The sequence below is a fragment of the Schistocerca americana genome, chromosome 10 (assembly GCF_021461395.2).
Source record: "Schistocerca americana isolate TAMUIC-IGC-003095 chromosome 10, iqSchAmer2.1, whole genome shotgun sequence".
Lineage (NCBI taxonomy): Eukaryota > Metazoa > Arthropoda > Insecta > Orthoptera > Acrididae > Schistocerca > Schistocerca americana.
In genome coordinates, this window is record NC_060128.1 from 79,926,629 (window position 1) to 79,949,252 (window position 22,624).

The window sequence follows — 22,624 nt, forward strand, 5'->3', positions numbered from 1 at the left end:
GTTTGATGCAGCTCTCCATGCTACTCTGTCCTGGCAAGCTTCATCATCTCCCAGTACCTACCGCAACCTACATCCTTTCGAATCTGCCTGGTTTATTCATCTCTTGGTCTCCCTCTACGATTTTTACCCTCCATGCTGCCCTCCAGTACTAAATTGGTGATCCCTTGATGCCTCAGAACATGTCCTGCCAACCGATCCCTTCTTCTAGTCAAGTTGTCCCACAAACTCCTCTTCTCCCCAATTCTATTCGATACCTCCTCATTAGTTATGTGATCTACCCATCTAATGTTCAGCATTCTTCTGTAGCACCACATTTTGAAAGCTTCTATTCTCTTCTTGTCCAAACTATTTATCGTCCATGTTTCACTTCCATACATGGCTACACTCCATACAAATACTTTCAGAAACGACTTTCTGACACTTTGTTAATAAACACCTGCAATCATAATACAAAGACCCTCCTGTAGTAAAGACACCAAATATTTTGTAGATCATCTGAAATCTGTACCTGTCCCACTGCCACCACACATCTTGCTTGTCACCACTGATACCTCCTCTCTGTCTATACCAACATTCCCCACGTACATAATCTGGCTGTCGGTGAACATTACCTCAACCAGTGCCCACCTGATTCCAGTCCTGTGACATCCTTCCTGCTCATTTTTGTCAACTTCATACTTGCCTTTGAGGGGCATACATGCAAATATATCAGGGGTGTGGCCATGGGAGACAGGAGGCTCTTTCCTGTGCCAACATTTTTATTTGTTGTTTGGAGGGCTTTCTCTGGGATTCATAAACCTTCAGCCCCTGGTTTGCTTCTGATGCATCTGTGGCCAGAGCCATGCATCGTGCCACATTTGCCTGCCTGAGCCCTGCTGTGGCCGACCTCTTCTGTCCCGTTGCCTACTCTCTGGGTAGTTGAGCCCGAGTGTGACGGCAACGGAGTACGTGAGCTGCGATGCGCTCTTGAGCCCCGCAGCTCGTCGGGCGCACAGCCGAGCCTGGGTGTCTGCGAGGCACGGTGCAACTGGAAAACAGGCAGCGCTGGGAAGGCACCACGTACGTGCGGAACGTGGAATTGCTCCCTCAATCGTCTGCTTTCCTTTGAGAATAGTGAAGGTTTGATGTGCTACGAACAGTGCATTCTTGATCCTTACAAAGAAAAATAATGTGTAATGTAAAATGATTGATGTAACACAAAAAAGTACTTATTTTGACATGGAAGGAATTGAATTCAAAGCAAATGTTTTAGTAGCCGTAATGCTGTTATAGAACTTTATATTTCACCTGTACCGTATCAGAAATGCTGAAGCAGCTTTGGCACAATGGATGGCTCTAGTACGCAAAATTAAAGAATTTTACACTTTTCTGTTAATCTAAAAGTCTTCGTTACGGAACTGACCGGCTCAGCCCTTCCTTGGAATTCGTCGAGGATGATCTGCCTGCTTTGCATGTGGCGTAACTTCAAAATTGGGGACCACAGAGGGTAAAGCCAGTTTAAAATTACTTTCGCTGTGAAGTTTTTTCTGGGTTTATTTCTTACATGCATTTAAGAATGAAAAACCTTCTTTTTTTTTTTTCGCACAGACATGTGGATGAGACATGTAGTAAACTTGTTACCACTTTATTTGATAGTATTGGAAACTCAAGTCTTTAAGTATAACCTGAAACTTGTCGGTGACACAGATTTATTTTCTGTATCTTAGCCACTGGAAGTTTCAAATAGCTGCTTGTTTCAATTCACAATTCCAGAATTATCCTCTTTTGCGAATGCTGTTGTTATTACTAGATAGATCAGTGAAATAGTGATTGAAATTTTTCCAAATCCATTCAGAAGTTCCTTAATTTTATTCTTGACACATTCATCCTAAGTAAGATAAATTTCTACTAGGTAATAGTGAAGGGTATCGAAGCACTCAGTTCATTTGGAATTCAGATTTCCCAAACTGCAAGGCTTTTAATGAACAAATTGTACAAAAAATGCACATTACACAGGTATGTGTTTGGTCTGTAAAGTAATGACTTTCAATTGTTGACTTTTTTAACAAAATTTCTGTCAAATAAGCAACATTTGGAAGCCAGACTTTTCCTAGGGAAAGATGTACCTCGTGAGAAAAAGTAAACATCATACAATATGAGAACAATTCTGCTGTGATATAACCCTCTTACATCCATTTTAGTCTTCAGACTATTTCTCTAATGTGCCACTCTGGAACAGTGTGTGGAAAAATTAACTGTTAGATATTTCCATACAAACTGATTTCTCTTGGTTTATGATGCTGATAATTTCTCCCTGTGTAAGTAGGGAACAAAAGTATGTTCAAATTCAGAGGAGAGAGTTCATGATTGAAATTTTGAAGGGGGGAAAAAAAATCTCACTGCAACATAAGTCTTTCTTTCAATTATTGACACCTCAATTTGTTTATCATATCCATGACGACACTCTCTCCCCTATTTCCTGATAATACAAAAAGAGCTGCCCTTCATTGGACCTTTTTGATATCTTTCATCAATCCTCTCCAGTAAGGATCCCATACCGTACAGCAGTATTCTTGCAGAGGGCGGAGAAGTGCAGTAGACCTGTCACATCTTCTAAGTGTTCTGCCAATAAAATGCAGTCTTTGGCTTACCTTTCCAGCAACAATATCTCTGCAATTTTTCCGATTAAAGTTGTTCATAATTGACTCTTTTAGTAGCTGTGGACACACAGATTGGCACACAGTATTCGCAGCTAAATTGGTACATCACGTGATTGCCTTCGCATTCTTGGCACCTTTAGTCACATTCTTGTCACTTCTTTGAACACACTGTAAGTGAGATGTATTTCAGAAAATACCAGATTTCTGAAATTTTTTCCCAAACGCTAGAGTGATTTTGGTGTTGAGGCAGTGTACTCCTAGAGGCAACTTTAGACTACCAATTGCAGTTTACCATATTCCACAACACTAATTCAGTTCAGAGCCTTTGAAGTGAACACATGTTGAAGGGTTTGGCTAATTCCATGATGGAGAACTCTTTACAGTGTGGTGGGAAATGACTGGAAGAGTTGTATATTGTGCTACAAGAGAATTGATTTAAATACAGCAGAACAAGGGAGGTGTTGTGCACCACATGAAAGTTTACTATACACTATGAGGAGGCAGTCAACATATTATTTCCCGATGCACCCATAATGTAAAATGACCGTGATTAGAAAATAAGAAAAATTATAGCTGGTACAGAGGCTTAGTGACATTCATTCTCCTGAGCCACCATTTGCAAATGGGACAGTGGAGGATGATGTACTCTTCACCATACACTAGGGTGGCTTGCGGAGTAGGTGTAGAGATAGTGGATGTAAACTGACTTGAGAGTGTCACATCACTTCAGTTGAGGCAATTGTCTGGCTGAACAATGCATGCTATGCTGCACCCTCTTCCCCCATTTTGGTTCTGGCAGACTCCACTGTGTTCCCTAAACTTAGTCACATAAGGCTCGAACAAGGCCTAGCCCTTTCTTTGAAAATCTGAAGGGGTAAAATACATGGAGCAAAAAATTAACATAAAACTGGTACAGAAATCATACTGCAATTATAAAAGTCAAAGGATGAAGGGGAGGCAGTTGTCTACATCTTCATACACACTCCACAACCCACCATATAGTACGTGGCAGAGGGTTCCCTATACAACTACTAGTCATTTCCTTTCCTGTTCCACTCGCATATAGAGCAGGAGGAAAATATCTATCGGTGTGCCTCCTTACAAGCCCTAATTTATTTCATTTTTATGGTCCTTATGTGAAATGTGTGTTGCCAGCAGTAGAATTATTCTGCTTTCAGCTTCAAGTGCCAATTCCCTAAATTTTCTCAGTAGTGTTCATCGAACAGAACATCACCTTCCCTCGAAGGATTCCTATTTGTTCTCCCAAAGCATCTTAGTAATACTTGCATGTTGTTTAAGTCTACCAGTAGCAAATCTTACAGCCCGCCTGTGAATAGCTTCGATGCCTTCCTTCAGTCAGACTTGCTGTGGATCCCCAAAACATTCGAGCTGTACTCGAGAATGTTTGCACTAGTGTCCTGTATGAATCACACTTTCATAAAATTCCCTCAGTAAACCGAAGTCGACCATTCACTTTCCCTACGATCCTTACATGCTCATCCCATTTCAGATCACTTGGCAATATTATGCCCATATATTTAAATGACGTGCCTGTGTCCAGCAGGACACTACTAATGGTGTATCCGAACATTACGCATTTTTCCCCCCCTACTCATCCACATTAACTTACATTTTTTCTATATTTCAAGTTAGCTGTCATTTATCTATCACATGAATTGTAAATTCTGTCAAAATGATCTTGTATGCTCCTGCAGTCTCATAATGACAATGTCTCCCTGTACACCCCAGCACTGTCAGCACAGAGCCACTGATTGCTGCTCACCCTGTCCATCAGATCATTTGTGTATATGGAAAAGAGAGCAGTACTCTCACACTTCCCTGGGGCACTGTGGAAGATATTCTTGTCTCTGATGAACATTCACTTTGGAGGTCAAGAAACTGGGTTCCGTTGCTTAACCTCTCTCATCTTAGTCGATTTATACATTGAGCAAACAGAAGAGAAAACAGAGGAGAAATATGGAAAGGGAATTAAAGGTAAGAGCAGTTGAAAAAACGGGATAGTGCCTTGAAAGAGATTATACTTTTGGAAATGGGATGCTAAAAGTAGTTAACTAGTTTTGCTGTTTGGGCAGCTGTATAACTGTCAGTGGCTAAAGCAGAGATGCTATAAAATGCGAACTGCTATTAATGATAAAACTGTTTCTGAAAAAGAGAAATTTGTCAACAGCAATCATAAATTTAGGTATTAGGAAGTCTTTTCTGCCGGCATCAGTCTGGAGTGTAGTCTTGTGCATAAGTGCAATGTGCACTGATCAGCAGAACATCGTAACCCCCTACCTAATAGCCAGTACGTCCACCTTTGGCACGGGTAACACCAGCGACATGTCGGGGCGTGGAAACAATAAGGTGTTTGTAGGTCACTGGGAGGAGCTGGCACCACATCTGCACACACGTCGCCTAATTCCCGTAAATTCCGGGGAGGGGTTCTGTGAAGTCTGACGCTACGTTCAGTCGTATCCCAGACGCTTTCGGTCGGGTTCAGATCTGGCGAGTTGTGTGGCCAGCACATAAATTGGAACTCGCCACTGTGTTACTCGAACCACTCCATTGCCTCCTGGCCTAGTAACAGGGTGCATTATCTTATTGGAAAAATGCCACTCCCGTCAGGGAACACAATTGTCACAAAAGGGTGTATTAGGTCTGCAGCCAGTGTACAATACTCGTTGCCGTCGTGGTACCTTGAATGAGCTCCACTGGACACACGGATGCCCGTGTGTGTGTTCCCTAGAGTATAATCGAGATGGCACCAGCTTGTCTCCCTCCCACAGTACAGGTATCTAGGAGTTCTTCCCCTGGAAGATGAGATTCGTGCACTCCCGTTGGCACGGTGAAGAAAGTATCGGGGTTTATCGGGCCGCACAGTGCTCTGCTACTGCGCCAACGTCCAGTGCCGACAGTCCCCGTGCCCGTTTCAGTTGTAGTTGCTGATGTGGTGTTAACATTGGCATTAATATGGATCGTTGGCTGTGGAGGCCCATCGTTAAGTGTTAAGTGCACTGTGTGTTGAGACACACATGTACCCTGATGTTAGTGCCACCACAGTTTGCCGCCTGTCTTCTTTTACCTGTCTGCCCATCCTATGACATCGAACATCTGTAATGAGGGTGGCCGTCCAGCTCCATAATGTCCAGACACGGTTTCACATTGGTTTCATCGTGTGTTGGACGCACTGACCACAGCACTACTCGATCGCCTGAAAATTCGTGCAGTTTCCGAAACGCTCGTGCCGAGTCTCCGGGCAGTCACAATCTGCCCTCTATCAAACTCCGATATATCACCTGCCTAGCCCTTTCTACACACGGACAGCCTGCTCACTGATACTACGAGCACTGTGCGTGGGTCTGACTAGCAGTCACTCCTCACTAGGTGATGCTGCTATCGCCTGGATAGGCTTATATCGAAAGTAGGTAATTTTCTGGTTGCTCATCACATGCATTAAATATTGCAAGCAAGAAAAGAATAAAAGCTTTTGAAATGTGGTTCTGCAGAATAAAGCTGAAAATTAGGCAAATAGATTGCATGCTTAATGTAGTGGTACTGAGCTGAGTTACAGGAAAAAAGAAAGTTGTGTCACAACTGAAGGAAAAGAAGGGATCGATTGATAGGACACGTTCTGAGGCGTGAAAGAATTATCGACTTGGTAATAATAGGAAGTGCAGAGGGTAAAAATTGTAAATGCAGACCGTGAAACAAGCAGACAATGCAGTAAACAGATTGAAGTTGCAGTCGTAATGCAGAGGTGAGGATGCTCGCACGGAATAGAGCTGCACCGAGCCAATCTTTCTTGCACCAGCACTGTGAACACTTTCCAGGAAGTGTGCTCATGGTGGGAGAAATGTTGATAATTGTCTGTAATAAGATTTATTTTCCACAAACTGAATAAGCCAAATTTATTTGCTTATTTTGTTGATGCATGATAATCTTGGAAAAATTCTGTTGTCCGTTGGCATTTGTAACTGCTTTAACACTGTTTGCTTCTGGATTGTGCAAATTTGTAGAAGTCATTGTTACTAAATGGACAAAAGTTTGTGAATATGGTGAGTGTAGGGGGGAAGTAAAGGGGTAAGTAAGTCATAAATAATGCTTTCAAGAATTTTAATAGATTATTAATTTCGTATTATTATTTTCCTTTCTTTTGCTTTGCTTTGTTTGAGTTCACGTAGCTAAAATTAGACCTGCAAGAACAGTAATATTATTCCCTGCACTTGCTTAATTTCTAATAACTTTTGGTTATATCTTCTTGATTAGACAGTAATAGTGTGTAATAACACTGTGTTTATTGATCAGTTCAATAAGTATTCTCAGCAATTTAATTTTATGAATTTATAGTTTTCTATTACTGTAAATTTGAATCAAACTTTCACAAATAGTGTGATATTTACAGAGGCGACACTATTTTCAAATGTAACATTTTGTATGAATGTCTCGAGCATGTTACTGCATTTGTACTGTCTCCCACAGGATGGTAGATGTAGGAGGACAGCGTTCGGAGAGAAGGAAGTGGATACACTGCTTTGAAAATGTTACTTCCATTATCTTCCTGGTAGCATTAAGTGAATACGACCAAATTCTGTTTGAATCTGAAAATGAGGTGAGCATTTTTGGTCTTCCTTGTACACCTGATTGTGCCTCCCTAATTCATAATTTTTTTATTTATAATTCTTTTAACCTGAGCATTAATATCAAGTATTCCTAGTAGATCTTATTTATGAGTGACCTTTAAAAAAAAATCATTTAGTATCCTTTGTGTCAGTGCTATTAATTAAAACTTGTACTTACTGCGTATCAGATGCGATTGGCACCTGAAATGGGATTAATATTAAGTATTCCTAATAGATCTTATTTATGAGTAACCTTTAAAAAAACATCATTTAGCATCTTATGTGTCAGTGCTATTAATTAAAACTTGTACCTATTGCATATCAGATGCGATTGGCACCTGAAACGGTGTTCAAAATTGTTGCAGAATCGGATGGAAGAAAGCAAAGCATTGTTTAAAACGATCATAACATATCCCTGGTTCCAACACTCCTCAGTCATCCTGTTCTTGAACAAGAAGGATCTCCTCGAAGAGAAAATCATGTATTCACATCTAGTAGACTATTTTCCAGAATATGATGGTAAGTATTTCGAAATAAAGTTGTGAGAAATAGGCTCTTTAAGAGAAGATTTAGTGATGATAATAATTATTCTCTGTGACACAACAATTCAGTGCAAGTCTTTAAATTGGACGCCACTTCACCAACTTGTGTCTCTCTAAAACTGTCTCGGCAATCCTCGTGGGGAAAGAGGACCTACTGTAAAGGCTAGGTTGAAGGCAGTGAAAGTTATGTGATACAACAAAAGGCAGTCACAAGAAAAAGTAAGGGAAGGGAAAATATCTGTTGAAATACACACACTCAACAAAGTACAGGGTGTTTCAAAATAAATATCTGGGATTTAAGGTTTCTTAGCATTTCTTGCATTCAACTTAAAATTGTAAATAATACATCAAATGAAAGACAACTCAACATTATGAGAAGGAAAGTTGCTACTCACCAAATAGTGGAGATGCTGAGTCACAGATAGACACAACAAAAAGACTCACAAATATAGCTTTTGGCTGTTAAGGCCTTTGCCAATGACTCTCTCTCTCTCTCTCTCTCTCTCTCTCTCTCTCTCTCTCTCTCTTTGTCACTCAAACACAACTCAACTCACACACACGACTGTGGTTTCAGTCAACTGAAACCATGCTGCACTCTTCAGCACCAGTGCATGATGGAAGTGACGACTGGGTTGGAGAAAGGAGGAGGCTGGGGTGGAGAAGGGGGGATAGTATAATAGGTGTGCCACACAGTGCAGTGCATGGAGAGGTGGTTGGTGGTGGGCGGGGGAGGGGGGGGGGGAGGGGGGGGGGGATAGTGGAAAAGGAGAGAAAGTCTTGGTGTGGTGGTGGAATGGCAGCTGTGTAGTGCTGGAATGGGAACAGGGAAGGGGCTGGATGGGTGAGGACAGTGACTACCAAAGGTTGAGGCCAGGAGATTTACACTAACATAGGACGTATTGCAGGGAACGTTCCCACATACATAATTCAGAAAAAATGGTATTGGTGGGAAGGATCACAGGCTGTGAAGCAGTCATTGAAATGAAGGATATCATGTTTGGCAGTGTGTTCAACAACAGGGTGATCCACTTGTTTCTTGGCCCCAGTTTGTTGGTGGCCATTCATGTGGATAGACAAATTGTTGGTTGTCATGCTTACATAGAATGCAGCACAGTGGTTGCAGCGTAGCTTGTAAATCACACGACTGGTTTCATAGGTAGCCCTGCCTTTGATGGGATAGGTGATGTTAGTGACCGGACTGGAGTAGGTGGTGGTGGGAGGATGTATGGGACAGGTCTTGCATCTAGGTCTGTTACAGGGTTACGAGCCATGAGATAAGGGATTGGAAGCAGGGGTAACATTTTGTTTGCAAAGTTGGTACGTATCGACTTGGTGTGTGTCGTGTGGCGAATGGTGCTCGCATTGAACACTCATAAGAGAAACTATTTGAGTTGCTCTTTCATTTAATGTATTATTTACTACTGTGAGTTGAATCCAAGAAATGTTAGAAAGCTTTAATACCCGAATACTGAATTTGTAGCTCCCTGTACTACTGCTGTAGACCTTGTTCCATCCACTGAGGAATAGTCAACACATTTGTGGTTACATTCTAGTGCGCACTCCTGTACAATAATTGGGGAAGCCAATTTGTAATGCTGGTGGGAAACAGCCTTCAGCATTCTGAATCTTGAAATTTCATCTGATAATGAGAGGTCACTTCTTGGCTTGAGTGGGCTCGTCCACCCATTTATTCAGATGTGACTGAGGAATGTGATAAAAGTTCCTAGAAAACCTGTGTATTTAATATAAAGCTTTTACTACGTAGGTCGTATCATTAATTGTCAAAAGTGAGCAGCTGAGTGATGGGTGGCATTTTGAAAGACACACCACCTCAGAAAATTGTCAAGCTTTCAAGATACCACTCTTTCCCTAGTCCTGAGTTGCAGTTGACCTGAAAGGAGGTTGTGGAGGAAAAGGAAAAGATGGTAGCAGTTAGGAGGGGGAAGGTGTCTGGAGCGGGAGGAGGCGTAATTAATCATCTAGCCTCGACACTGTTGGAAAAGGTCAGTTACTAATGTATTCGTGGAGGAAAATAACTACTATTCGTTCTGTTTCACTTCTGTAGCCAAACAGTTGTATTTTTCTCTTTTCAGTTTAATTTCAGTTGATTTTGGACCCACAAGGCTCTATCCCCAACTAGAAACTGGGTGGCAGAGTTTTGCACTGTTAACTCGTTTTGGTAGACAGCAAGAGTGGATAGACGTTAAATTTACTGCAGAATTGGTAGAGTATCACATGGGTAAAAAATACTCACAGGAGTAAATCACAGCAGGGGAGCAGGGAGAATCAAAAGTAGATCAGGAGAGGAACTGTTTGGTTTTAATAGAAGCTGGGCACTCGAGAAGGAATTTTAGCTCTATAGTTAATAATAATAAGGAAGATCTACTGTTGACAGTATCTTCACAATACTGACAATACCAGAAAAATTTGATTCATATCAAGACTTTATAGATCACACTATGACAATGACAGAAGGGAGCTTAATATGGCAATGGTAGTGTTAGAGATTCCTAATGAATTGATGGACTTTGGTGAAAGCTACTATGGAAAACATCATAGTCAAATTATGATACAAAATACTGTAGGTTACCAAGTGTGATGATCACAAAAAATGAAGCACATACGATTAATTATCTTGTGGGAGTCAGTACAAGGGGGCCTACCCTGAACAAATTAGTTCAGGTGCTGGCATAAGCAGATGATATCAATATAAATGCAGTAATGCCAAGAGCAGTGAAAGAAACCTTTACAAGTCTTGAAAGAGGTGCTAGAAATATGAATCTACAGATAAATAAAAGAAAGAACTAATTACATGCCTGCAACTAAAGAAAATTATCCTAATGAAACCCTATTTGTAGACATTGGTTCGTATATATTAGGTGTTGGGTGTAATTTCGCATACCACGGATCAGAATTAAACTGTAAGAAGTGTCTATTCTGAAACCCAAAAATGAAAATTATCTGTAAACAAGTGCTGCCTTGGCAACAGAAAACATCTGCTGCTCAGGAAAACAGGTCAATGCCAACATACACTGAGGTGAAAAAAGTCGTGGGATACCTCCTAATATCATGTCAGACCTCCATTTGCCCTGTGTAATACAGCAAATGATGTGGCACGGACTAAACAAATCACTGGAAGACGCCTGCTTCTATACCGTCCGTAACTACGGAAGTGTTGCCGGCGCAGGATAAGGTGCACAAACTGACCTCTCAATTATGTCCCATAAACGTTTGATGGGATTTGTGTCCGGCGATCTAGGTGGCTAAATTGTTAGCTCGAATTGTCCAGAATGTTTTTCGAACCAATTGTGAACAGTTGTGGCCCAGTGATACAGCACGAGGTCATCCGTAAGAATGCCATCATTGTTTGGGAACGTGAAACCTACGAATGGCTGCAAAAGGTCTGCAAGTAAGCAAACATAACCATTTGCAGTCCGTTATCAGTTTAGTTGGACCCGCCCACATCATTATGGAATCACCACCAGCTTGACAACTCGGGTCCATGGCTTTGTGGGGGCTGCACCACACTCGAACCGTACCATCGTCTCTTACCGACTAAAATCGGGATTCACCTGACCGGGCCACGGTTTTCCAGTCATCTGAGGTCAAACTGAAATAGTCACAAACCCTGGAGAGGGGCTGCAGGCAATGTCAGCTGTTAGCAAAGACACACGTCAGTCGCCTGCTGCCCTATCTCGTTAATGTCAAATTTTGCCACGCAGTCCTAACAGATCATTTAATCGTACATCCCACACTGATTTCTGCGGTAATTTCCCACAGTATTGCTAGTCTGTTAGCACTGACAACTCCACGCAAACACTTCTGCTCTCGGTTGTTAACGAAGACTGTCGGCAACTGTTTTGTGCACGGTGAAACGTCGTGCCTGATATTTAGTAATCTGTCCACGCTTTTAACGCTGTTGATTCAAATTCCATAATGGTATCCAAAATGGAATATCCCACGCGTCTAGCTCCAACTATCATTCTGCATTCAAAGTCTGTTAATTCCCCTTGTGTGGCCATAATCACGTTGGAAACCTTTTCACATGAATCACTCGAGTACAAATGACAGCTCCATCTATGCACTGCCCTTTTATACGTGTGTACTTCCATATGTACTGCATTTTATGGGCAATAAGATGCTACTGGGTGTGAGACACACCTTAATTTTTAAGCCATGTTTAAAAAAATAACATTTTTATTATTAGATTGCAAAGCCAAACAAAAAAAAATAGTTTATAAAACCAAACTGACCTCTAAAATCCCTGAAAATCGTCGTTTGCACTTTCAAACAATGGAAAATCCAGGATGGAATGTAACATTAATATGAAAGGAATGTTGCTACTCACTATATAGCAGAGAAGATGAGTCACAAATGAAGCTTTCGGGCATTAAGGCCTTCGTCAACCCCCCCCCCCCCCTCCACACACACACACACACGACTGCAGTCTCAGACAACTTAAACCACTGAGTGTGCTTTCAGTTGCCCGAGACTACAGTTGTGTGTGTGTGTGTGTGTGTGTGTGTGTGTGTGTGTGTGTGGTCTATTGTTGAAGAAGGCCTTCATGGCTGAAGCTTTACTTATGACAGTCCTTTTGTTGTGTTTACCTGTGACTCAGCATCTCTGCTATATGGTGAGTAGCAACTTTCCTTTTCATAATATTGCCATTTAAACTTACCCATTTCTCTCTTATATACACTTTAAATGGTTTATTTATTGAAACATCAACTCCTTTCCAGAAACTGTTTTCCTTCTGTTCCATAATGTTAAAGCAATTCTTTTGCGACCTGCTCTCTGCTCTTCACTCAGATCATGCGGAACCATCTGACAGCAACTTTTCTCATCTTTAACTTTTCAGTTACGAGTCTGTAAACGAAGTGACAGAAATTCAGGCTTCACATGCAAATTCCTCACATTTTTCATTGATCCTCTCTCAAAATGTCATTTACTATAACCTTAGAGGTGTAGTCTGGTTGCAGTTAATGGCCTTCACCTTCTTGGGCCGTCCTCAGTGCTTAGCTGACCTTCACAAAATGAGTAGACCACAGAGATACTGTGCTGTGATCCACTGCAACTAGTCCCTCACACTTCTCTGAGTGTTCTATAAATTTGAATAAATATATTGTATAAATTGGAATAAATGTCTTTTCACACAGGAACACTGGTCACTGGCTCTGTTTCAGCTTCCATTTTAAAATTGAATTAATCACAACTCATTGACGCAAACCAGCACACACATATGACCATCGCACCTAAAGTCTTGCTCGTGACTGATGTGAATTTCAAGTTGATCACACCACCGTAACAGTTGCACAGATGCAGTGTACAGGACTTTTGAAATGACACTCATAGTTCCTCAGTGTATGTAAGACTAAAGCATAGAAAAAACTTCAATGTTTGTGACCGTGAAATGCAAAAGTAAATTAATAGGGTGGCTGACGTGATTTTGTGCTTCAGTCTGCAGTAGTTATCTGAAGCAGAACATTGGAATGACTGTTTTTGTTTAGGGCCAAAGCAAGATCACATTGGTGCACAGGAGTACATTCTGAAGATGTACATGGCACAGAATCCCGACCCTGATCGCATGTGTTATTCTCACTTCACAGTCGCTACAGGTCAGACCTATTGTTCTCGTACCTAGGTTTGTTGCTACCGTTGGGTGCAGAGTAGGGATAAAAGTATTGCAGCTTACAGAAAACCTTTTCTTCCTTTTTGAGCTTGTAATTTGCCACTGACTGCTTCTCCAGTATCAAATTGTTACTTCTCCATAGACTATCACCCCACCTGCATAGTGTAAATACTGGTTTGGTTATCTCTGGACTTTGTGTGACGTCACACTGGGAAGAAGGGAAGCGGAGCAGGAGCTATTTACAGATGGCTGTGCAAAAATAATTGACTTTATTGTAGTGCTTTTCTTATATATAGGCTATTTGGAAGGCTATAAGTAAAATACTCAGATGTACAGCAAATTTATTAGAGAAATCTTAAAACTATACCTTTGTATTACTTCTCTACGTAATCACTATTAAGCATTTATAATTACATTTATCTGACATGATTTCATTGTGTGGGCATCCACAGCATAGATACTTGATTAAAATATTTTAATTTTCTTTTCAGAAACTATTAAAATCTAAAAAACTTTTCGTAGCCACATTAGCTGTTAGCAGCTTCTTTATTACGGGATCATATCCAACCGTTTCACAATGATTTAATCACATCCTCAGGTGTATACATTTATGAAAAACTATATTATTAATTATAAGGGATAATAATGGTAAAAATAAGGCAGTTAACCTAAGGACAATACTCACATAAGTGATTTAACATGGGTTTGTTGAAGATACACCGTGTGTCATTGTTCGGGTGGTGTTCGAATTGCCAGAATAACCTAAATTGGATGATTACAAGATGAAACATAAAAAATTCCAGTGGCTAGCAGGCATAGGCAATGTACATGAATACTGGAAGCTGCGGGTGTGGACCTAAAAATGGAATTTAAATAATATCCCAAAAGAAAAATGTACAGAATGAACCTATCTTTGGATAGGAAAATCACCAGTGATGAAAAATCAACAAATACCCCCAAAAGCCACATTGCAGAGATGTGACTGTGCCTGAAGTATGAAGGCCAAACCACAAAACAGCCCAGTTGATGTCAACTGTTATTGAAACTGCGGAGCACAGTGTGCTCGAGAGAAGTGACCAGAAGAAGCATGGAAATATGCTGCTAGAAGGTGCAGAAATTGAGACAGAACACACACGATTACGTACCAAGCAGAGGCTGGGAACTATTACAGATTAAATTAAGGAGAAAAAAAGACAGTGAGTAATGTAACGTCTATGAAGAGAGCAATAAACAGGACACGTGGTAAGAGTCAGTAAGATAAAAGTACAATAAAAAACTTCCTAAGATAAAACATTAGTAATATAAAAATTACCAAGTGACATATAAAAATGGTTAAAATTTCAACAAGATCCATGGGGGAACATACTAAGTGTTCTGAAGTAAACATCCCATAGTCACAAAAAATACTAGACATAGGTAATACAAATACCTATGTGGGCAGGCCTTTTTTAGACCTAAGTCGAGACAAGGCCCCGGGAGTAGACAACATTCCATTGGAATTGCTGATAGCCTTGTGAGAGCCAGCCCTGACAAAACTCTACCATCATGTGAGCAAGAAGTATGAGACAAGTGAAATACCCACAGACTTCAAGAAGAATATAATAATTTCAATACCAGAGAAAGCAAGTGTTGACAGGTGTGAAAATTACTGAACTATCAGATTAATAATCTCAGCTGCAAAATACTTACACAGATTCTTTACAGACAAATGGAAAAACAGGTAGAAGCCGACCTTGGGGAAGATCAGTTTGGATTCCGTAGAAATGTTGGAACACGTGAGGCAATACTAACCTTACGACTTATCTTAGAAGAAAGATTAAGAAAAGGCAAACCTACGTTTCTAGCATTTGTAGACTTAGAGAAAGCTTTTGACAACGTTAACTGGAATACTCTCTTTCAAATTCTGAAGGTGGCAGGGGTAAAATACAGGGAGCGAAAGGCTATTTACAATTTGTACGGAAACCAGATGGGAGTTATAAGAGTCGAGGGGCATGACAGGGAAGCAGTGGTTGGGAAGGGAGTGAGACAGGGTTGTAGCCTGTCCCCAATATTATTCAGTCTATACATTGTGCAAGCAGTAAATGAAACAAAAGAAAAATTTGGAGTAGGAATTAAAATCCATGGAGAAGAAATAAAAACTTTGAGGTTCGCCAATGACATTGTAATTCTGTCAGAGACAGCAAAGGACTTGGAAGAGCAGTTGAATGGAATGGACAGTGTCTTGAAAGGAGTGTATCAGATGAACATCAACAAAAGCAAAACGAGGATAATGGAATGTAGTCGAATTAAGTCGGGTGATGCTGAGGGAATTAGATTAGGAAATGAGACACTTAAAGTAGTAAAGGAGTTTTGCTATTTGGGGAGCAAAATAACTGATGATGGTCGAAGTGGGGAGGATATAAAATGTAGACTGGCAATGGCAAGGTAAGTGTTTCTGAAGAAGATAAATTAGCATTGAGTATAGCTTTAAGTGTCAGGAAGTCCTTTCTCAATGTATTTATATGGAGTGTAGCCATGTATGGATGTGAAACATGGATGATAAATAGTCTGGAGAACAAGAGAATAGAGGCTTTCGAAATGTGGCGCTACAGAAGAGTGCTGAAGATTTGATAGGTAGATCATGTAACCAATGAGGAGGTACTGAATAGAATAGGGGAGAAGAGGAGTTTGTGGCACAATTTGTCTAGAGGAAGGGATCAGTTAGTAGGATAAGTTCTGAGGCATCAATGGATCACCAATTTAGTATTGGAGGGCAGTGTAGAGGGTAAAAATTGTAGAGGGAGACTAAGCAGAATCAGGAGGATGTAGGCTGCAGTAGTTACTTGGGAATGAAGAAGGTTGCACAGGATAGAGTAGCATGGTGAGCTGCATCAAGCCACTCTCTGGACTGAAGACGACAACAACTTCAGCAGCTCCCTGTGCCCATGTACAGTGCCTGGACCTGCTACGCATTGGAATTTTTTTTGTTTCATCTTGTAACCATCCAATTTAGGCAGTTCTGGCAATTCCAATGCCATCCAAATGTAGGGAGCCGGTGTATCTTTAACGAACCAATGTTAAATTAGTTATGTGAATATTTGTTCCCCTATCCTTCAGGTTATTGACTTATTTTTACCATTATTATACCTTCTAATTAATATTACATTTTCTCATAGATGTGTGCACCTAAGAATGTGATTACCTCATTGTGAAACTAATTGTGCATGATTCTGCAATAAACAAATTACTAACAGCTAATGCAGCTATCAAAAGTTTTTTGGAAGATTTTTGTAGTTAAAAAAAAATTCTTAAAATATTACTGCCTTTTACTAAGTTGACAAGTTCCTTCAGCATGTAACTGGGTCTCCTCAGATTGCAGCTATCCTGTAAGAGCATCTTCAGCTTCTTCGTCAGAGTTTGTGTTGCGATCTGAGACACACCCCACTGTTCCTTGAACCCGTTGAACGTGTATAGGATTCAGCAGGTGGACTATTTGCTAGTTATGATTCTGTCGTAGTCACTTTGATTCTTTGCAGAGACATATTCTCCGGACATTATGTGATAATGTGGTTCTATGTTTAGAGCCCCTCAGGGCTGCGGTGGTGGAAGGGGGTGAGCATCCCAGTGTACAGAATTCTCTATCAATTATTCTGATAATTAGTGTATTGTCAAGTACCTAATCTGTGGTGTAAGTACCTTTTCAGTTAAATGTATCCGTGGTGTTTCAAAAACAATTTTGTGTATGAATTACCTATTGTAATAGCAACATATCGCCTCCCATTTAGTTATTTGGTGGGACAGTAGCCAGTGAGCCGTAGTTGGAAAGACACATCTGATATGTATTCTACTTTGTGACTTTAATTGCAATATGCTATAATCTTATTTTTGAAGTTTATGCAGTAACTTGTTGCTTTCCCCAGCCAGGCAAACAAAGAACTATTGTCACTATTGCTGATTTTTAGTATTCCATTTATGGTCATGCTTTAAAGTAAATCACGTTGTAACAATTACAGCTTTTATATGCAACTATTTGTATATTTTTAGCAGAGAAGATCAAATCTATGGAACTGATTTCATACTATTTAGTATGATGATGTAATTTCTCTCTGTCAAGACAGTTACATTAAGACCACTTCAGTGCTTTAAGTAAATATATTTTTGTCTTTATTTGGTCTATATGATCTAGGAGGAGGAGAGCGCCAAAATTTTTGTTGCAGTTTCCTGAATTTCACTATCATCCTAATTGTAATTGTTATTACCAAAGGTGGCAAATTTTTTGTCATAAGAATTCACAAATAATGGTTCAAGCTATAGTAAAGGGCATCAAGAATGAAAAGATTTGTGTAAGGAAAAAAATATGCACAGTTGTTGTTGCTTTGTGTGCACCATCTAATTTTACAGCATTTTTTCCTCCCTCCTCCCCCTCTCCTTCCCTTGGAACATTCCTGTCCCACCCTCCCTTGGAAACTACCTCTCTCACTCTCTCCCTCTCTCCATAACCTCACTCTCTCCCTCTCTCCATAACCTCACTCTCTCCCTCTCTCCATAACCTCACTCTCTCCCTCTCTCCATAACCTCACTCTCTCCCTCTCTCCATAACCTCACTCTCTCCCTCTCTCCATAACCTCACTCTCTCCCTCTCTCCATAACCTCACTCTCTCCCTCTCTCCATAACCTCACTCTCTCCCTCTCTCCATAACCTCACTCTCTCCCTCTCTCCATAACCACACTCTCTCCCTCTCTCCATAACCTCACTCTCTCCCTCTCTCCATAACCTCACTCTCTCTCTTTCTCCATAACCTCACTCTCTCCCTCTCTCCATAACCCCACTCTCTCCCTCTCTCCATAACCCCACTCTCTCCCTCTCTCCATAACCCCACTCTCTCCCTCTCTCCATAACCTCACTCTCTCCCTCTCTCCATAACCTCACTCTCTCCCTCTCTCCATAACCTCACTCTCTCCCTCTCTCCATAACCTCACTCTCTCCCTCTCTCCATAACCTCACTCTCTCTCTTTCCCCATAACCTCACTCTCTCCCTCTCTCCATAACCCCACTCTCTCCCTCTCTCCATAACCTCACTCTCTCCCTCTCTCCATAACCTCACTCTCTCCCTCTCTCCATAACCTCACTCTCTCCCTCTCTCCCCATAACCTCACTCTCTCCCTCTCTCCCCATAACCTCACTCTCTCCATAACGTCACTCTCTCACTCTCTCCATAACCTCACTCTCTCCATAACCTCACTCTCTCCGTAACCTCACTCTCTCCATAACCTCACTCTCTCCATAACCTCACTCTCTCCATAACCTCACTCTCTCCATAACCTCACTCTCTCCATAACCTCACTCTCTCCATAACCTCACTCTCTCCATAACCTCACTCTCTCCATAACCTCACTCTCTCACTCTCTCCATAACCTCACTCTCTCACTCTCTCCATAACCTCACTCTCTCACTCTCTCCATAACCTCACTCTCTCACTCTCTCCATAACCTCACTCTCTCACTCTCTCCATAACCTCACTCTCTCACTCTCTCCATAACCTCACTCTCTCACTCTCTCCATAACCTCGCTCTCTCCATAACCTCGCTCTCTCCATAACCTCGCTCTCTCCATAACCTCGCTCTCTCCATAACCTCGCTCTCTCCATAACCTCGCTCTCTCCATAACCTCGCTCTCTCCATAACCTCGCTCTCTCCATAACCTCGCTCTCTCCATAACCTCGCTCTCTCCATAACCTCGCTCTCTCCATAACCTCGCTCTCTCCATAACCTCGCTCTCTCCATAACCTCGCTCTCTCCATAACCTCGCTCTCTCACTCTCTCACTCTCTCCATAACCTCGCTCTCTCACTCTCTCACTCTCTCCATAACCTCGCTCTCTCACTCTCTCACTCTCTCCATAACCTCGCTCTCTCACTCTCTCACTCTCTCCATAACCTCGCTCTCTCACTCTCTCACTCTCTCCATAACCTCGCTCTCTCACTCTCTCACTCTCTCCATAACCTCGCTCTCTCACTCTCTCACTCTCTCCATAACCTCGCTCTCTCACTCTCTCACTCTCTCCATAACCTCGCTCTCTCACTCTCTCCATAACCTCGCTCTCTCACTCTCTCCATAACCTCGCTCTCTCACTCTCTCACTCTCTCCATAACCTCGCTCTCTCACTCTCTCACTCTCTCCATAACCTCGCTCTCTCACTCTCTCCATAACCTCGCTCTCTCACTCTCTCCATAACCTCGCTCTCTCACTCTCTCCATAACCTCGCTCTCTCCATAACCTCGCTCTCTCCCTCTCTCCATCTGTCCATCCCTCCCTCAGAACCTCCTTCCCCCTCTTATCTCATTGTATAATAATTACTGAACAACATTCTCTTTCAGGTTGAAGCTATTCAAAATATTTGATTCTCTCCCAGTTTTGTTTGTTGATAATTGTGACCATTCATATCACGGGATACTGACAGACATAATTCATTGTAAATGAATGTGTTATAAATGTGCTTTGTGGCAAACTTTTGTTATGTTTGAAGCTGAGTTATGTTTAAAGCTGTGTTACGGACTTGGGTGACAGTGGGCAGAGGCCAGTGTGTTAAGTTCTGTTGTTCACATCTAGTACTGTGTAGAGAGAGGTGTACATTACAACTTCTGTGGCACAGGTCCTCAGCGGGACGCCATCGCGGCTCGGGAATTCATTCTGCGAATGTTTGTCGAGCTGAATCCTGACAGCGAGAAGATTATCTACTCGCACTTCACTTGTGCCACAGGTATTTTGTGTTAATGAATGTGGTGACATTGCCAACTACTTGTTCTGTGTTCTTAATGTTTTGTGCTCTTTGTATTGTGATGTCGCATATAAGCACTTGTACTGCATTAATTTTGTGTGGCGGAACCAGACACCAGTTCTGTACTAGCTGGTAATAAGACGTTGTCCACTACGATGCAAAGCTTTATACCCAGTCGATTGCATCACCTTTCTTAATACGTGTTTATTCATTATGGTGGGATGAAAATGTAGCCAAACATACAGTCACTGGTCTCATTATGACACACACACACACACACACACACACACACACACACACACACACACACACACACACACCCCTCGAGTTTTCAACATAACAGTTCAGGAGGTACAAAGAGATGTTAAGATTATTTTCTTCATTCTAAATGAAGTAATTGAATTTCTTTAAACATGACAGATTATTAATAACTGACAAACCATGCTGATGTTGTTTTAAAAGTAAGCGGAACTAGACCTAACTTCGTAATACTTCACCACACTGTTTTTATCAGCTACTAATGCTTCAGTTTGCCTAACTCAATTGGGTTAATGTCGATAAATTTCCTGACCAGGGTAACAGAGGGATGTTTTATTGCTGTGTGGCATGGAGCTCAATCCTGCATATACACAAATGGTTCTCCTTTAGGGAACAATTTTTTTATTTGAGTTACAGCCTCCTCCTCTTACTGGTCTTGCTGCATTGTTCCCTCAACAAGGTACAGATGCTCAGTGCTTTTGCCACTGGTGACTGATGATGTCATGACTTTGGTGCTATATTCCAGTGTCTACACAATACAGTCGAGATAGCACTTTTCACTGAGATGCCTTCATACAGACTGAGTTTTATTTATCAAAATTTCGGTTGTGAACCCATCACTAAAGCAAACCTGAAATGCCATGAAAAAATGTATTAAGATATGCTTTAGGATTGGCCTTGAACTCAGAAAATTTATCACTGCTGTATGAAGGCAAATGCTCTCCAATTTAACGACACTCGACAGTTTGCAGAAGTTCAAATCTTGATTCTTTTCCTCCTTTGCCCCTGCACCTTGAAGTACATTTATCAAAGTTTGCATCTTACAGTTCTTTCAGATTCAGCAACACCACTACGTTAATTTAATTTTGATTTATTTTGTACAAGTAAACCGTTTCTTACAGCATATCTGTTTCAAAAAGCACTCAGACCTTGGTAAAAACATTGGTTTTCTGGCACACCTGTTCTTCCTTTGAGGTACTAGTTCCATTCCAAAATTGGTTTTCTTATTTACACACCTTACAGATGATTCAGATATGCCAATCTTTGAGAAATTCAATTTGAATATGTATTGCTTCCAGTCAGTCCTTATGTATGCTGAATCTTTTGGGGCATCAGATCACTTGCTTTTCCCATTGTTCTTCATACCATTTTGTATCAAAAATCGCTTCGGTAATCGGCAAACTTTAGAGGTTACAGATGGTAAATACATCAGGAACACGATAATACTAGATCTTAATAGAGTATTCACACTTCAAACATGTCAGCTCTTACTCAAACCAGTAATTATCAGTTGTTCATTGACAGTCAGGTCTCACAAGAACAATGCAGCAGAATAGATGAGCTCAATTCTTTCATTAATAGCTCTTTAATGATTTTCAAACTATTAAATTATTATAAGTGAGCCGGTTTATGTAATCAAACCCCAGAAATAATTGAACTGTCAAAAAAATCAAGTGTGTCTAATAACATGGCCAGGGATCGTAGCATAATAAATAATTTATTACTAAATAGGACTTTTCACCAAGTATCATGTTTTCAATCTGTTCAAGGATGCTGATTGGTTCCCACAGCAAATATGTCCCTAACTATAAATTGTTGAGCACGATTACTTTACTTGTTACTAACAAGATCAGAAACTAAGTTATCAGTCAACATCCACACGAAACGGCCCTGTGAGCAGTCTTCCTTTGTGACAGGTCCACCTACAACACACAGAAACTAAATTGAAAAGTATCTTGAGGAAACCCACCTGACAACTCTTAGGAAAGACAACTTGTACACTTCACTCAGCACAGGAATCAGTTTCCCGGTGTTCGGTACCCACATACCACAGTAGCTGTGCTCACACTGCTGTTGTTTTGCATCTCATTTGATGGTGAACATTAAAATTTCTAATTGATAGAAGCAAATTTGAATTTTGCATGAACATACAAAATTTAAGTGACAGAAGACACTTAACAAAATTATCTCGAGCTGCCGTGCTTGAAAATATGTCTTGCCTTCTACTAAGAAGGAAAATGAAAAGTGTGATTTAATGGTTTGCCCTTCGTTCTAGTACAAGTGATTATACTGCTGTGGCCTCGCAGTGCTGTGTGGGGGTTTAGGTGCAAGTATGTTGTTACTGTGTGTGTCGCTGTTTCTCTGACTTCCTGTGTCGTACAATAGCTGGCAATGTCA

The 22,624-nt window shown here is 41.0% G+C and overlaps 1 protein-coding gene across 6 annotated transcripts in view; it reads left to right on the forward strand.

The window, feature by feature from the left end:
• LOC124552444 (guanine nucleotide-binding protein G(q) subunit alpha) overlaps nucleotides 1-22,624 on the forward strand; it is a 79,606-nt gene that overhangs the window by 31,847 nt on the left and 25,135 nt on the right. For 4 of the 6 annotated variants that reach the window (XM_047126722.1, XM_047126723.1, XM_047126720.1 and 1 more), the window contains 3 exons: nucleotides 7,122-7,251; nucleotides 7,627-7,780; nucleotides 13,311-13,418. In XM_047126722.1, coding sequence (XP_046982678.1) covers nucleotides 7,122-7,251; nucleotides 7,627-7,780; nucleotides 13,311-13,418 — 392 coding nt within the window. Of the gene's footprint in view, nucleotides 1-7,121; nucleotides 7,252-7,626; nucleotides 7,781-13,310; nucleotides 13,419-20,062; nucleotides 20,171-22,624 lie in introns of all 6 variants that reach the window. The other 2 variants (XM_047126721.1, XM_047126719.1) reach the window with 1 other exon arrangement.